At 34.7% G+C, this 15211-nt stretch overlaps 1 protein-coding gene across 1 annotated transcript in view; it reads right to left on the minus strand.

The window, feature by feature from the left end:
• Positions 1-11484: 11484 nt before the first annotated feature.
• Positions 11485-15211, minus strand: part of LOC137624777 (prestin-like) — a 58906-nt gene continuing 55179 nt past the window's right edge. Inside the window, exons 13-15 of the mRNA XM_068355728.1 lie at positions 14968-15156; positions 14008-14137; positions 11485-11763 (exon numbers count right to left, since the gene is read on the minus strand). Coding sequence (XP_068211829.1) covers positions 11657-11763; positions 14008-14137; positions 14968-15156 — 426 coding nt within the window. The 3' untranslated portion in view covers positions 11485-11656. The remainder of the gene's footprint in view (positions 11764-14007; positions 14138-14967; positions 15157-15211) is intronic.

The following is a 15211-nucleotide window of genomic DNA, read 5'->3' on the forward strand; positions in this document are numbered from 1 at the left end:
CTCTTCCACTTTTACCTTCACTCCTTCATTCCACCATTCACTGCCCTTCCTCATGCTGCCTCCAACAACCTTCTTGCCACATACATCACTTGCAATCCCAACAAAATTTTCTTTTGCTAACTTCCACTCCTCCTCTAAATTACCAGTTTCTCTTACTCTCACCTCGTCATATGCCATTTTCAACCTTTCCTGATATTTACTTTTTACCCCAGGTTTTATTAGCTCTTCAACCCTCACTAGCTCCCTTTTACATCCACCTACTCTATTCCCCCACTCTTTTGCTACAACCAATTTTCCTTCCACCAAAAAATGATCAGACATACCGTTAGCCATACCCCTAAACACGTGCACGTCTTTCAATCTTCCAAACATTCTTTTATTTATCAACACATAATCCATTAATGCCCTTTCTACTACTCTTCCATTTGCCACTCTTACCCATGTATACTTATTTTTATCTTTCTTCTTAAAAAAGCTAGCACTTATTACCATCTCTTGTTCAACACACATATCTACCAGTCTCTCACCACTCTCATTTTCACCTGATGGTGATGGTAATACCCCTATTGATAACATTGGATATCAATTATTCCAACTCGCAATAAAAACGGGCAAATGTCATTCTAACATTGTTTTTATGTGGTCATTGAACATCTTTGGAACATGGGATCTTCACCCGAAAGAAATAAAATTCCAACGCTAACTTTCAAAGTAGTTAGAGGTCTTGTGTGATCCTTGGGAAAATCCAAATAATATAAAATATTGGATACAGGTAATATATATACACATATATATATATATACATATATATATATATATATATATATATATATATATATATATAGAGAGAGAGAGAGAGAGAGAGAGAGAGAGAGAGAGAGAGAGAGAGAGAGAGAGAGAAAGTGTTACAAGGATTTGGGATGTCTCAAAGACTTTTTAGTCCATTCGCAGAGACACCATTTGCTCTTTGGTAGAGCGATTTAGTTTAAACATTTGGAGAGTTTTTATGATCTTATCTAACTTATTCTAGAACGAAAGAGAGAGAGAGAGAGAGAGAGAGAGAGAGAGAGAGAGAGAGAGAGAGAGAGAGAGAGAGAGAGACAGAGACAGAGAGAGAGAGAGAGAGCAGCTGCTAGAATAATGCAAACAAAGGATATATCATTCCGACTTATATTAACTGGAATAGTCAGTTCCCACAATATTTAAGGATGTTCCATATAAAAATGTAATAAGGAATTCAAATATATCGGTGTGATTATATTTTTCGATAACTATTCTCGAAAACAATTGCATTTCTTGAAAGAATAAAAGATAAGACCTCTCTATCTCTTTCATATATATATATATATATATATATATATATATACATATATATATATATATATATATATATATATTCATATATATATATATATATATATATATATATATATATATATATATATATATATATACACAAGTTTATTACAAGTCTACCGTACATATTCCTGTCGAATTCAGGAATCTGTTCTTTGACTTGAAAGCAACCCTTCTCCACTATGATAGCTGATTAGTGAGTTTGCAACACGTGGTTATTATTATGAATATATATCAATAACAACGTGTTGCAAACACTAATCAGCTATCATAGTGGAGATAAGTTTATTTCAAATGTAAGAATAAATTCCTGAATTCGACAGGAATATGTACGGTAGACTTGTAATAAACTTGTATTTGTCTTAATAGCATGGTTGGTTACAGTCTCTGCAAGCATGGTTTCGGCTAAGAGGCATAGGTTCGAATTTATACCCAGCCAGAAGCTGTTATCATAAATGAATTTCAAGTGAATATTCATTCCCAAAGATAGAATTCGATATTAAATGCCATTGTGGTTGATATTTACATTAATTAAAATCAAGAGTGTTAGTCATATTTATATATATATATATATATATATATATATATATATATATATATATATATATATATATATATATATATATATATATATATGTATATATATTTTTCTTTTACTTGCCAAGTTACAATGAAAGGTCTGGGACTCACTGACGGGTGTTAGATAGCAGGAGCCTGCATGGTGAGGAGGAGGTATGCTGGCTGTTTAGTTCCCCCTCACCTGGCTAAAGCAGGGTCATTTCATTCATAAAAAATACCTGTAGTATATGCAGTATTTAATCGTAGCACCTCTTTGGCTCACATTTTGAGGTTCCTTACCTTTAGCATCAAGGGCTTTTTGACCTCTTATTTTGAGGTGCCTTACTTCTAGCATTTGAGGTTCTTTGACCCCTATTTTGATGTGCCCAATTTCTAGCATTAGGGGTCTTTTTTACCTCTATTTTAGGTGCTTTAACTTTAGCTTTATGCCCTCTAAATTTTTAGGTGCCCTATCTCTAGCATTAGGGTTTTTTACCTATATTTTGAGGTGCCTTATCTATAGCATTAGGGACTTTTTACCTCTATTTTGAGGTGCCTTATCTCTAGCATTAGGGGCTTTTTTACCTCTATTTTTAGGTGCCTTATATCTAGCATTAGGGGCTTTTTTACCTCTATTTTGAGGTGCCTTATTTCTAACATTAACGGTTTTTTACCTCTATTTTTAGGTGCCTTATCTCTAGCATTAGGGTTTTTTTTTACCTCTATTTTTAGGTGCCTTATCTCTAGCATTAGGAGCTTTTTTTTTTTTTTTTTTTTTTTTTTTTTTAGGTGCCTTATCTCTAGCACTAGGGGATGTTTGGTCTCTATTTTGAGGTGCCTTATCTCTAGCATTGGGAGCTTTTCACCTCTATTTTTTGGTGTCTTAACTTTAAATCTAGGGATTTTATGACCTCTATTTTAGGTGCCTTACCTCTAGCATTAGGGGCTTTTTTACCTCCATTTTAAGGGGCCTTATCGCTAACATTAGGCGTTTTTTACCTCTATTTTTATGCGCCTTATCTCTAGCATTGGGGGCTTTTTGACCTCTGTTTTGAGGTGCCTTATCTCTACCGTTAGGGACTTTATGACCTATATTTTAAGGTGCCTTATCTCTAGCATTAGGGGCTTTTTGACCTCTGATTTTGAGGTGCCAGGTGTCTTATCTCAAGCATTAGGGGATTTTGTAACCTATAGTTTGAGGTGCCTTATCTCTATCATTAGGATCATTTTTACCTCTGTTTTTAAGTGCCTTAACTTTAGCTTTAGGGGCTTTATGACCTTCGATCAAAGGGATTACCCGGTGATGAAGTGTGGGACAGAGGTAGATGGAGAACGCTGGCCAGAAACATTGACCCCACATAAGATGGGAAAAGATGCAGACAAAGAAGAAGATGACCTCTATTTTTAGGTTCCTTATCTCTAGCATTAGGGGCTTTTTGACCTCTGATTTTGAGGTGCCTTATCTCTAGCCTGTAGCATTAGGGGCTTTTTGTCATTATTTTGAGGTGCCTTATCTCTAAGCATTAGGATCTTTTTACCTCTATTTTGAAGTACCTTGTCTGTAACATTGGGAGATTTTTTACCCCTATTTTTAGGTGTCTTATCTCTAGCAATATGGGCTTTTTTACTTTTATTTAAAGGTTTCTTATTTCTGGCACTATGGACGTTTTTACCTCTATTTCGAGGTGCCTTATCTCTAGCATTAGAGGTTTTTTACCTGTATTTCAAGGTGCCTTATCTTTAGCGTTAGAGTCTTTTTTTACCTCTATTTGGAGGTGCCTTATCTCTAGCATTAGGGTTTTTTACCTCTATTTTGAGGTGCCTTATCTCTAGCATTAGCTGAATTTTTACCTCTATTTTGAGGAGTCTTATCTCTAGCATTAAGGGCTTGTGGCCCCCATTTTGAGGTGTCTTATCTCTAGCATTAGGGGATTTTTTACCTGGATTTTGAGGAACATTACTTCTAGCATTAGAGGCTCTTTGACCTCAATTTTAGGTGGCTTATTTAGAGCATTGGGTTTTTTTACCTCGATTTTGAGGTGCATTACCTCTAACATTAGAGGGTCTTTGACATCTATATTTAGGTGCCTTATTTATAGCATAAGGTTCTTTTTTTACCTCGATTTTGAGGTGCATTACTTCAAGCATTAGAGGCCCTTTGGCCTCTATTTTTAGAAGCCTTATATATAGCATTAGGGGTTTTTTGACCTCTATTTGTAGGAGCCTTATATATTGCATTAGGGGCTTTTTTACCTCGATTTTGAGGTGCATTACTGGTAGCATTAGAGGCTCTTTGACCTCTCTTTTTAGGTGCATTATTTATAGCATTGGGAGCTTTTTGATCTCTCGTTTTAGGAGTCTTATTTATAGCATTAGGGGGTTTTTGACCTCGATATTGAGGTGCATAACTTCTAGGATTAGAGGCTCTTTGACCTCTCTTTTTAGGTGCCTTTTTATAGCATGAGGGGCATTTTGACCTCTTCTTTTAGGAGCCTTATATATAGCATTAGGGGCTTTTTGACCTCTCTTTTGAGGCGCATTATTTCTAGGATTAGAGGGTCTTTGACCTCTCTTTTTTGGTGCCTTACTTATAGCATTAAGGGATTTTTTACCTCAATATTAAGGTGCATAACTTCTAGCAGTAGAAGCTCTTTCACCTCTATTTTCAGGTGCCTTAGTTATAGCATTAGTGACTTTTTTACCTCAATTTTGAGATGCATTACTTCTAGCATTAGAGGCTTTTTGACATCTCTTTTTAGGTAGATTATTTATAGCATTAGGGGCTTTTTTACCTCGATTTTGAGGTACATTACTGGTAGCATTAGAGGCTGTTTGACCTCTATTATAAGTGCCTTATTCATAGCATTATCGGCTTTTTGACCTCGACTTTGAGGTCCATTACTTATAGCATTAGAGGCTCTTTTACGTCTATTTTTAGGTGACTTATTTATAGCATTAGGGCCTTTTTTACCTCTATGTTTATGCGCCTTATTTCTAGCATTAAGGTTTTTTAACCTCTATTTTGAGGTGCCTTATTTCTAGCATTAAGGAGTTTTTACCTCTATTTTGAGGTGCCTTATTTCTCGTATTAGGGGCTTTTTTACCATTATTTCAAGGTGACTTACCTCTAGCATTAAAGGCTATTTTACGTCTTCGTTTAAAGGCTCTTCGTTGCGGTTCTCTTCTGTCTGTTCTAGTTTTTCCTTTGATATTTCATCTTCCGGTTTCCTTAGTTCGTATATTTCCCTCGAGATTTCATCGTATTCTTTCCTAGCTCGTCAGTTTCCTTCTATATTTCAAGAGAGATTTCAGTGCTGTGTGTCCTCAGTTCGTCAGATTCCTTAGAGAAATCGATGGCATGCATATCTTTGTCCATCAGGGTGATGGGTAAATACAGAAATGCTATAAATTTTCTCCGCATACGTCATCACGCTAAAGTAAACGACGAGCAGCACAATATATTTTCCAATACGATCTGGATATGTCCTTTCTTCAATGTCGAATTTTGGGACTATCCTGTTGAAGAACCACACGTCGCTCACCTTTTAGTTGAACCATTCTGTCTCCGTCCTTATTTCTTTAGTTCCAATAGTCTCCAATTATAAGACATCGTTCCAAGCAAAGGATCATTCAAGGTGCGTATATTATGTTCTTCAAACCTCGACAACTTCTTCAGCAACCACCAAATCCAGCTGTAGATAAAGGTGTTCCGAAGTTACTCATCATAAGATTTGCAGTTAGGTTGGGTTTGCTATATATTCTAAGGTAAGGGGCTTTCAGGGCAACAACTCAATTGAAGATTTCCCAAAAGGTCTGGGTTTCATCTTGTAGGCCAATCTGAAAGCTAAGACGGTAGTAGATAAGTTTTTTCCTTCGTTAGTTATTGTTTTCGTGGGTTGTTGAAATTTTTCCTTATGGCCTCTTCTATGATGATGTCTGGATATCCGTTATTGGTAATAGTTGTCGTATTCAACAGTTACGTCTTTTCAAGATGTGCTGTGCGTGATTACTCTTTTGACGTAGGCACTTACTGCTGAGTTTTTATATGGTTTGGGGTATTCACCTCTGGCATTCATTTACCTGCGTCGGTTGATTTAGTGAATGTCGTTATCTGGTATTGGTCGTCTTGTTGTTGAACTAGGACATCGAGGATTCGTGTAGGAAACACATTGACCCCACTAAGATGAGATGCTCCCGATCGGGGAATTGAAATAGCCTCTAAAAAGCTGACGACGAAAACGTCCTTGATTTCAGCTCAAGATTCCCTCCCGTCAAGACATCCCTCTGAGTGCGATCACCTCTTCTGTGTTCCAAGATCAATCCAGCATGGTTATCACCCCCCACCCCACAAACCCAAAAACACTCTTGGTCTCCGCAAAGCCCTATAGAAGAAGAAGATTTAGAGAGAGAGAGAAAGAGAGGAAGGAAGACCTCCTGTTCCCCGGGAAACCTCGAAGGTAGGCTTCTCGACTCCAAGCAAAGCCCAGAGGAGAGCCCCCACTTCGAGAAGACCAAGCAAAAGGTCCTCTTGGCCGACGGAAAGGTGGTCCCCGGGCCCCTCCAAGTCGATCTCCGAAGGGGGACATTATGCCACGTCCGTGGCGCCTTTGCGACCATGGCTCTGTCAGAAGACCCTCCAGGAGGGCGTCCCAGCCGAGCCACGGCCCCCGGGCAACTCCAGGGAAACCCTGGAGAGGTGATCTGTCTGCCAATGAGCAAGAAAGATAGGAGGAGAGAAGAGATTCAAAAGTAATTCTTACCTAAGGGCAGCTGAGACCATGAAGACTAAACGGAATCTGCAGGCTTTTCTAGAATTTTTTTTTGAAGAAAATCGATAGGAAAGTATTATGTAAATTTCAGTAAAATATAGCTCTAATTTTGTTTGTATTAATGATTTTTAGAAAGAAATATTACTTTTGATTTTAATTATAACATTATTTTCACAATATGTTTAAAAATATAGTATTATAAAAGTACTAAAATAATTTTATAACGAGGGCTCAACTTGAGAAATTTGCTACATTCAGGCATAGAACGAAGTTTTCCATCCTATCCCTGGAAGTTCCGGAGACTGAGAATCTGATCTTCGCGCCGATTGGAGACCTCTTGTGGATCTAAACTGAATGGTTCCTGTTTTTACAGCGACATTTAATCGGTTGTTCTGCTTAGATTCGAAGCTTAGTTTATTGTATTTGGGCCATATAGCCAGATACAGGGTCCGGGGAAGCCATTCGGCACGAGGTACATTGGGAAAAACCGAACAAAATCAAACCTCAAAACAGATAAGAGGATGATGATCTTGAAGACGTCGTTCAAAATAAACACCCGGATCTTGGAGACACGTTACCGAGCTTTTCCTCAAAGACCAAAACTAGATTGAAGACGAAACTATTCCTGTAAAGAGTAGTTGTAAAGAATGTTCGGAAATAAACGCTGAAGATTCTCCCGAATAATACAAAAACGCTTTCATCTTTTTCCTCTTCAGCTTCAATCCTTTTTATATTGGGTCGCGGTTTCTGATCAGACTTTTTCTCAAATTGTCTCAGAGGTGAACTCGCTCCTTGATAACTTTGGTATTTCAAGATTAATCTTAAAATTTTCCATATAAAAGATTTTTCCTGTTTTCATTAATCAATATCTATATGTCACTCCATGAGATGAAAGTATATTGTTTTTTTTTTTCTCTCTGATATTTTTTCTGCTGTCAAATCTTCAAATTGATTCATCTGTTATTTCTGGTCCAAATTGCCTGAAATTTAGCACAGAGATCTAGTGGTCAAATACTCTGGAGTGTATCCATTTTTTTATTTAATCTTTTTTTCATTTACATATATATATATATATATATATATATATATATATATATATATATATATATGTATATATATATACCTTTAATTCTTTTTTAAAAAAATATATAGATTTTCGTCTCCTGTGGCCTGGTATTATAACTGAATGACATGAAATTTTGTACAGAAGTGCCTTAGATAAATACCAATAGGAATTCATCAACATCGGCATACGTTTCTTCCAAATGGTTCATCCCCCCCCCCCCCCCCTTTTTTTTAAGACCAAAAATGTACATTTCGTCTGCTGTGGCCTCTTATTTAGACCAAAATGACGTGAAATTTCGTATGAGGATGTAAGTCACGTTTTTCTTATACCTCACTTCAAAATGATGTATTCTACTGATTTTCAGCTATTTTTTAAACAAACAATTTTAATTTATTGCTCCTACTCCCTGGTATTCAATCTACATGACCTGATCTTTGTATGGAAATGCTTATAATATATGTTTATAGGACGTTATTCACATTTTATTGCATCCACCACTTCAGAATGATTTTTTCTTGGGATTTTGGATATTTTTAGACCAAAAATGTGTATTTCCGAAAATGCCTCTTTAGGAATTAGGAATAGCGAGATTTTGTTATGGGAAATCTATCGGGGATTCATTTCTGGAAAAGATTAATATGGGCCAGTCCATGGTTGCATGGGGAGGGGGAGATGGTTGCAGGGGGAGGGGAAGATGGAGGGGCATATGCTGTATTTGCTTGTCAAATGTTTCCATTCTAATTTTTGATTAATATCTGAATAAAAAATTAATTAAAACTTTCACCACAATAGCCTTTGTATTAAATTGTAATTCCATTGACCAACAAATTTAGTCTTGATGAAGTCACGTAAAAATTGATTCGAAACACTTGTCAACAACAAATAATATATGGAGATAATTAAATGCTGTTTTCATTTATCAAGAAAACTAACTGGAGCTCAGCTTGTCCGGAGAGAGAGAGAGAGAGAGAGGAGAGAGAGAGAGAGAGAGAGAGAGAGAGAGAGAGAGAGAGAGAGAGGCCATTTCGAAGTTTCTCAATCAACTTTGTTCTCGTTCTGGTAATAAATTACTTATTAACTAAGTGAAGTCCTTTACAATTATATATCACTAGCAAAAACAGTTGTGATTAAAGTAGGAATGGTATATATATATATATATATATATATATATACTGTATGTATATATATATATATATATATATATATATATATATATATATATATATATATATATATATATATATAAAGACAGAGAGAGAGAGAGAGAGAGAGAGAGAGAGAGAGAGAGAGAGAGAGAGAGAGAGAGAGAGAGAGAGAGAGATCTAAATGGGTGTGTTAATATACATACGTTGCCGTATTCTTCAAGAAAAGTTCAACACAACCAAGGTCAGAGACTCCAATTCGATCTTCTAAATTATTATTTTTTCTCTCTCTTTTCACAGTCTTTCGCCTGGGTGGTGTTTATAGTGTAGGGTTCTGGGTTGCATCCTGCCTCCTTAGGAGTCCTTCACTTTTCTCATCAAGTGCGCCGTCCCTAGGATCACACTTGTCTGGTTGAGTCCTGAAGCTACTTCGGCCTCTAGTTTTTCTAGATTCCTTTTCAGGGATTGTAGGATCGTGCCTAGTGTTCCTATGATTATGGGTACAATATCCACTGGCATATCCCATATCCTTCTTATTTCTATTTTCAGGTCTTGATACTTATCCATTTTTCCCTCTCTTTGTCTCCCACTCTGGAGTCCCATGGTACTGCGACATCAAGGAGTGATACTTTCTTCTTGATTTTGTCAATCAACGTCACGTCTGGTCTATTTGCCCATATCACCATATCTGTTTTGACACCATAGTCCCAGAGGATCTGGGATTATTATTATTATTATTATTATTATTATTATTATTATTACTTGCTAAACCATACCCCTAGTTGGAAAAGCAGCATGCTATAAGCCCAGGGGCTCCAACAGGGAAAATAACCCAGTGAGGAAAGGAAACAAGGAAAAATAAAATATTTTAAGAAAAGTAACATTAAAATAAATATTTCATATATAAATTATAAAAACTCTTAACAAAACAAGAGGAAGAGAAATAAGATAGAATAGTGTGCCCGAGTGTACCCTCAAGCAAGAGATTGACTTGCGTTGCTTTCATGGAAGGTCCGTGAGTCCTCGGTTGAATCTTGGAACTCAATTGTGTACCTTGTGACCGGTGTTAAACCTGGTGTTTTCAGGAAGAAACACCTGACTGTTAAACTTTGGGTTTCCCCCCCCAAAAAAAAAAAAAAGTTTGACAGTCTAACTTGAGGGTTTAAGTTTGTTAAACTCTTCACATGGGTTAAATTGAAATAACTTAAAATTGCCCTTAGCTGCTTTGGTCACGTTTTCCGTTCCCTCCACTTTTTTTTTTTTCGCTTGTGGAAGTGTGCGTGAAGTAATGAGAAACAACTTGCAAACTCTTTTTAATCAAAGGTTTTTATATTTTAAGACGATTAATTTGTAAATAATTGTCGGTTTGGTGATAAGAATTTATATTTAAAGCCAAAAACAGTTATGCGGGCTCTGCTACTAACCCACAGAAAATAATAGCAGTCATAAAGTAATGATGAATACTCGCTTAAAACTACCCCAGCACTACATCCAATATTTAGTGCTCGAGTTTGGTAATAGAATTTTTTAAAATATCTTTATCGACGTTTATAACAATTTGTTTTAATGTTTTCATTTAGTCTGAGAGCTATTAGTGTATATTTTAAAATGTTAAATATATAATTGATTACTGTACTGTGAAATGGCTTTCACTGATCATAGTATAAAGGAAGTTAACCTCGGTAGAAAGCTGGAAAAGTTGAAGCTCAAGATCATGAGACTGGAAACTCATTTGACCTTCAAAGAGACCTGCTCAAGTAGATAGTTGTTGCCAACGTATACAAATATTAATATATGTATCGTTCTCTTTCCCACCGTTATCCTTACATTAAGGGGTCGATTGCCTGATGCGTCTCTTCAATGTCTTCCATCAAAGGCACCCTCTTCCACCAAACCTCTTCTCTCCATATTCTCCTTCACCTTATCTCACCATCTAATTCTCTGCCTCCCTCCTGATCTTCCCGTAACAGGTTGTATCTCCCAAGACCTCCTCACCTGCTAATTATGTCTTCCAACCACATTCAGTTTTATAAACCTGGTGGAAGTATATTTTACCTCCTGTGCTAAATGTAAGATTCTCAATGTAGGGTTAAGCACAACGTGATTTGTTTTAGCGGTTTTATATAAGAACCAAGATTAAAAAGGAACAATGATAATTCCATAGAGTGCTTTCTTCCGTGAATATTTGAACTAAAGATAAAAGCAATTCCTGCTAGATGTTAAGCTTAATTAGTACTCGACAAGATTGGTAGCTTTTCAATCTTTTATTCAGGTTAAAGTCTGATTATGGAAGAACATCGATTTCATTTCTTATTTTTGCTTATTTTAGCCTCTTTGCTTTCCCCTTATTACCAACCTTCGTCATTTTCTTGCTGATCAGTTTTTCAAACCGCTCTTTAAGGAGTCTAAATAGCTTTTAAGTTTCCCTTTCTCTCTGCCTTTATTATTATTATTATTATTATTATTATTATTATTATTATTATTATTATTACCTGCTAAGCTACAGCCCTAGTTGGAAAAGCAGAATGCTATAAGCCCAAGCACTCCAACAGGAAAAGTGGCCCAGTGAGGAAAGGAAATGAAATAAACTACAAGAGAATTAATGAACAATATAAATAAAATATTTCAAAAGTTCATCAATCGATAAATATGCAGAATAATAACATAAACATCCTGTTTGGTTGGAATTATGACATTTGATAAAAATCCTTAATATTTTATTCCCAATCTTTAAAAAGACAAAATGGTTCCTTGTACAAAATTATTTATCTACCGCTTAAGACTGTGACCGCGTCGTGAGTCGAATGGAAGAAATGCTCTCGTCCCAAGGCCTTCTCTGTTCCACACCGTTCCAGCATTTCCATGACCCGATCTGGAAAGAAGATTATATATTATTATCATCAAATGTAATTATGAATGGGCTACTATCAATACAGTAAATAAGCGCCGTGAAACTAGCATATTTTTTCTCGAATCTTCTTATGTAAAGCATGTAATTAACGTTTGAGATCGGTAAATCGTCTAAGTAATTAAGTCAAATTTCCTCAAATTATTTATAAAATCAATCATTCTTTAACGAATTTCAGAAAGTATTATTAATTATAGAGAATTGAAATAATTATGAAAATAAGGATTTTAATTATTATAATATGACCGGACCACTGACGGGTATTTTACCAAAGTAACTCTTGAATAGAAACAAAAGGAACTGCAAGAAAGATTTTGCTTTCAACAAAACCATTTATAGCACATATTCGCTTCTATATATATATATATATATATATATATATATATATATATATATATATATATATATATAGATTCTTACGAAGCTGGTTTAGTGTAGAGTAAATAAGTTAATAAGGGATTTTATTTTTGTTTCCGTATGTGTATTGAAGAGGTGAATACCAGCTCTTGAGGTGAGTTCCTCTCATGTAGGTATAAGTCTGATATGTAAATTACGTAAGACTTTCGTCGTTAATTTCATTGTATTTTTCATTCAAGTCAGTATATGTTATTTTACTTTATTCTTAAGAATTAACTTTTTATTTCACATATTTTTGTTACGAAGTCTTATGTAAACTGTCAAGAGTGTTATATGATCCCCACAAGATATGAACAAGGGCTTATGTAAATGTTTTTTATATTTTTATGAGGTATTGCGTCATGTTTGTGAGAAAATACGCAATTCTTTTATATGCCATGTGCTTTGGAAGGTTCTTGAGAACTCCAGTGTTAGATTTTGTCTTTTTTTTATTTCCGAGGACAAAGGTGGATGGAGCTAGCTGAGAGAGAGCCATCTTGTGTTGCTTCAGTACACGTTCGAGAAATTAATTTTTGGCAATCTTACGCCCTTGGGCCAACCCCCAAGCTTCCAAATCTCGGTCCTACAATCTTCTGGAAGTAGCAAGTCTTATATATAGCGCCCCCAGGGATGCGTGGGGCAGAAGAGAAACAACCGTCCTGTGAAAAAGAGCCAAAGTGCCTCCCTCACTCTCTCTCAGTACCTATAGAGTGTCCTCTCCAAAGTGATTCTGTGCCCCTAAGTATATCGTGTGTAGCGAGTTAAAACGTTGCTGTAAATTTGGCGGGTTATTTTAAATTTATTGTGTTGTGGTGAGTGTTGGCATTGTGTAAATTTTGGTAACTGTCCCAGTGCAATTAAAATACGTGAAATTAGTAAGTTTATCAGTTATTTATGTAAGTTCTTTAAGAGTTTAAGCATTGGAGTGTAATTATTTCTTTGGTCTTAGTCTAAGGCTTTATGCAGATTCAATATTTCAAGTCACGTGATTATATAATTTTCTAAGTGTAATTATTTCTTTTATCTTAGTCTAAGGTTTATTCAGGGTTAATATAGCAAGTCAAGTGATTATATATTTTTCAGAGAGTAACATTTTTGTCTTAATCCAAGTTTTTTCAGACTTAATATTTTGAGTGATATATTTTTTTATATTGTAAAGTCTTTCAAAGTGTTGTAATTTATATAGAATATATTTATTTTGTAAAGAGTGTATTATTTCAATCACCAGTGTTTATTTCATACTCGCTCGTATCCTGTTAATGAATCGTAGTAAGATGCGGTTTTAAATAGTTCTTAATAATAATTACCCAGTGTTGTTTTGAGTTTATTTAGGAGACCTGGGGATATTCAGTGTTTTATGTATTGCTGTCTGGGAGTTATATAACTGTCTTAGAGCTCGGTTATTAATATTTTCAAGTGTAACAGATTTAATGTAAAAACATACAGGTGAGTTTGGAACTCGAGAGGTTGTATAACTTGCCAGCTGTAATATATATATATATATATATATATATATATATATATATATATATATATATATATATATTTGGTTCCCTGACATAGGATCATGGTATAATGATAATAATAATAATAATAACATATATATATATATATATATATATATATATATATATATATATATATATATATATATATATATATTTATATATTTATATATATCATCATCATCATCATCATTATCATCAGATGTTACTAGTCCACTGCCCAACAAAGGCCTCAGACATGTCCTTCCACTCGCGTCTCTTTATGGTATGTATATTGCTTTAGTTTCATTAATGGTGATCGTGTTACCTGATGCGCCGGATACACAAAGTGAGATTCCTCTGTCTTGAAGGTCCCGGTGCAACTGAGTCAGGCATTTGCTGCCTGTGACGTCCACAAAACCAGTTCCACTAAAGTCCACAATGACCCATTTTACTTCCTGTAAACAATGAAGAATCTTTCTTAGAACAACATTTGAATATATGCTTAAGGTCATAAGTATGTATATATATTTTTGTATATAAATATGCATATATATATAGATATATATATATATATATATATATATATGTATATATATATATATATATGTGTGTGTGTGTGTGTGTGTGTGTGTGTTTGTGTGAAGACCTAAGTACAAGGGCACGCAACGAATATTTGGTCATTAAACGTTTGTTACTGTATCATAGTTTTGTAGAATATAGCTATACATTATATTTCTCACCATCAGAAAGCCACATAGGCATAAACACATTATATATATATATATATATATATATATATATATATATATATATATATATATATATATATATATATATTCACCTGTTACTAGTCATGAATAAGCACATATTTATATACTCTACATATATGTATGTGAACAATTATATGTGTATATAGTATACATGTTTATGTATGCTATATATATATATATATATATATATATATATATATATATATATATATATATATATATATATACACCTGAAGAAGATAATTCGTAACTACTTTGACCGACAGGATTTTCTTGTAAATTATACCATTTCTGAAGTTTTTATTGACAGTAAGTAAATACAATGATAAAGAATTTGTGAATTAAGGGAAGATACTATGTGCATTTTGAAGTTATTCTTAATGCCAGATACGACATGATATTTAACTGAATTCAGAAAACTTTAACCAATCAATTACTTTTATAATGTAGTTTCATGCTCTATAAATATTCCATACATATCGATGTAATTATGCCTTGCAAAATATTCGAGTTACCTGAACGGGGATAATTGCGGAAGATATATTCGACTTTTCTTCACTGTGTCTTCTTTTAGCGATTTTGGCATCTATGGTGTTATTGTCACTCTCAATATTTGTATCAACCTCAACCTTTATTTCCTCTCCTGTGACCTGATCTGAACCGGTACGGTCGTTCTCCAGGGGAGGGGTCCCGTTTTCTACGTTCTGAAAATGAAAATTTTGAAATTGATTTTTTTTTGTCTTGATTTTATCGATTTTT

Source organism: Palaemon carinicauda, chromosome 31, assembly GCF_036898095.1.
Source record: "Palaemon carinicauda isolate YSFRI2023 chromosome 31, ASM3689809v2, whole genome shotgun sequence".
In the NCBI taxonomy this organism is placed as follows: domain Eukaryota; kingdom Metazoa; phylum Arthropoda; class Malacostraca; order Decapoda; family Palaemonidae; genus Palaemon; species Palaemon carinicauda.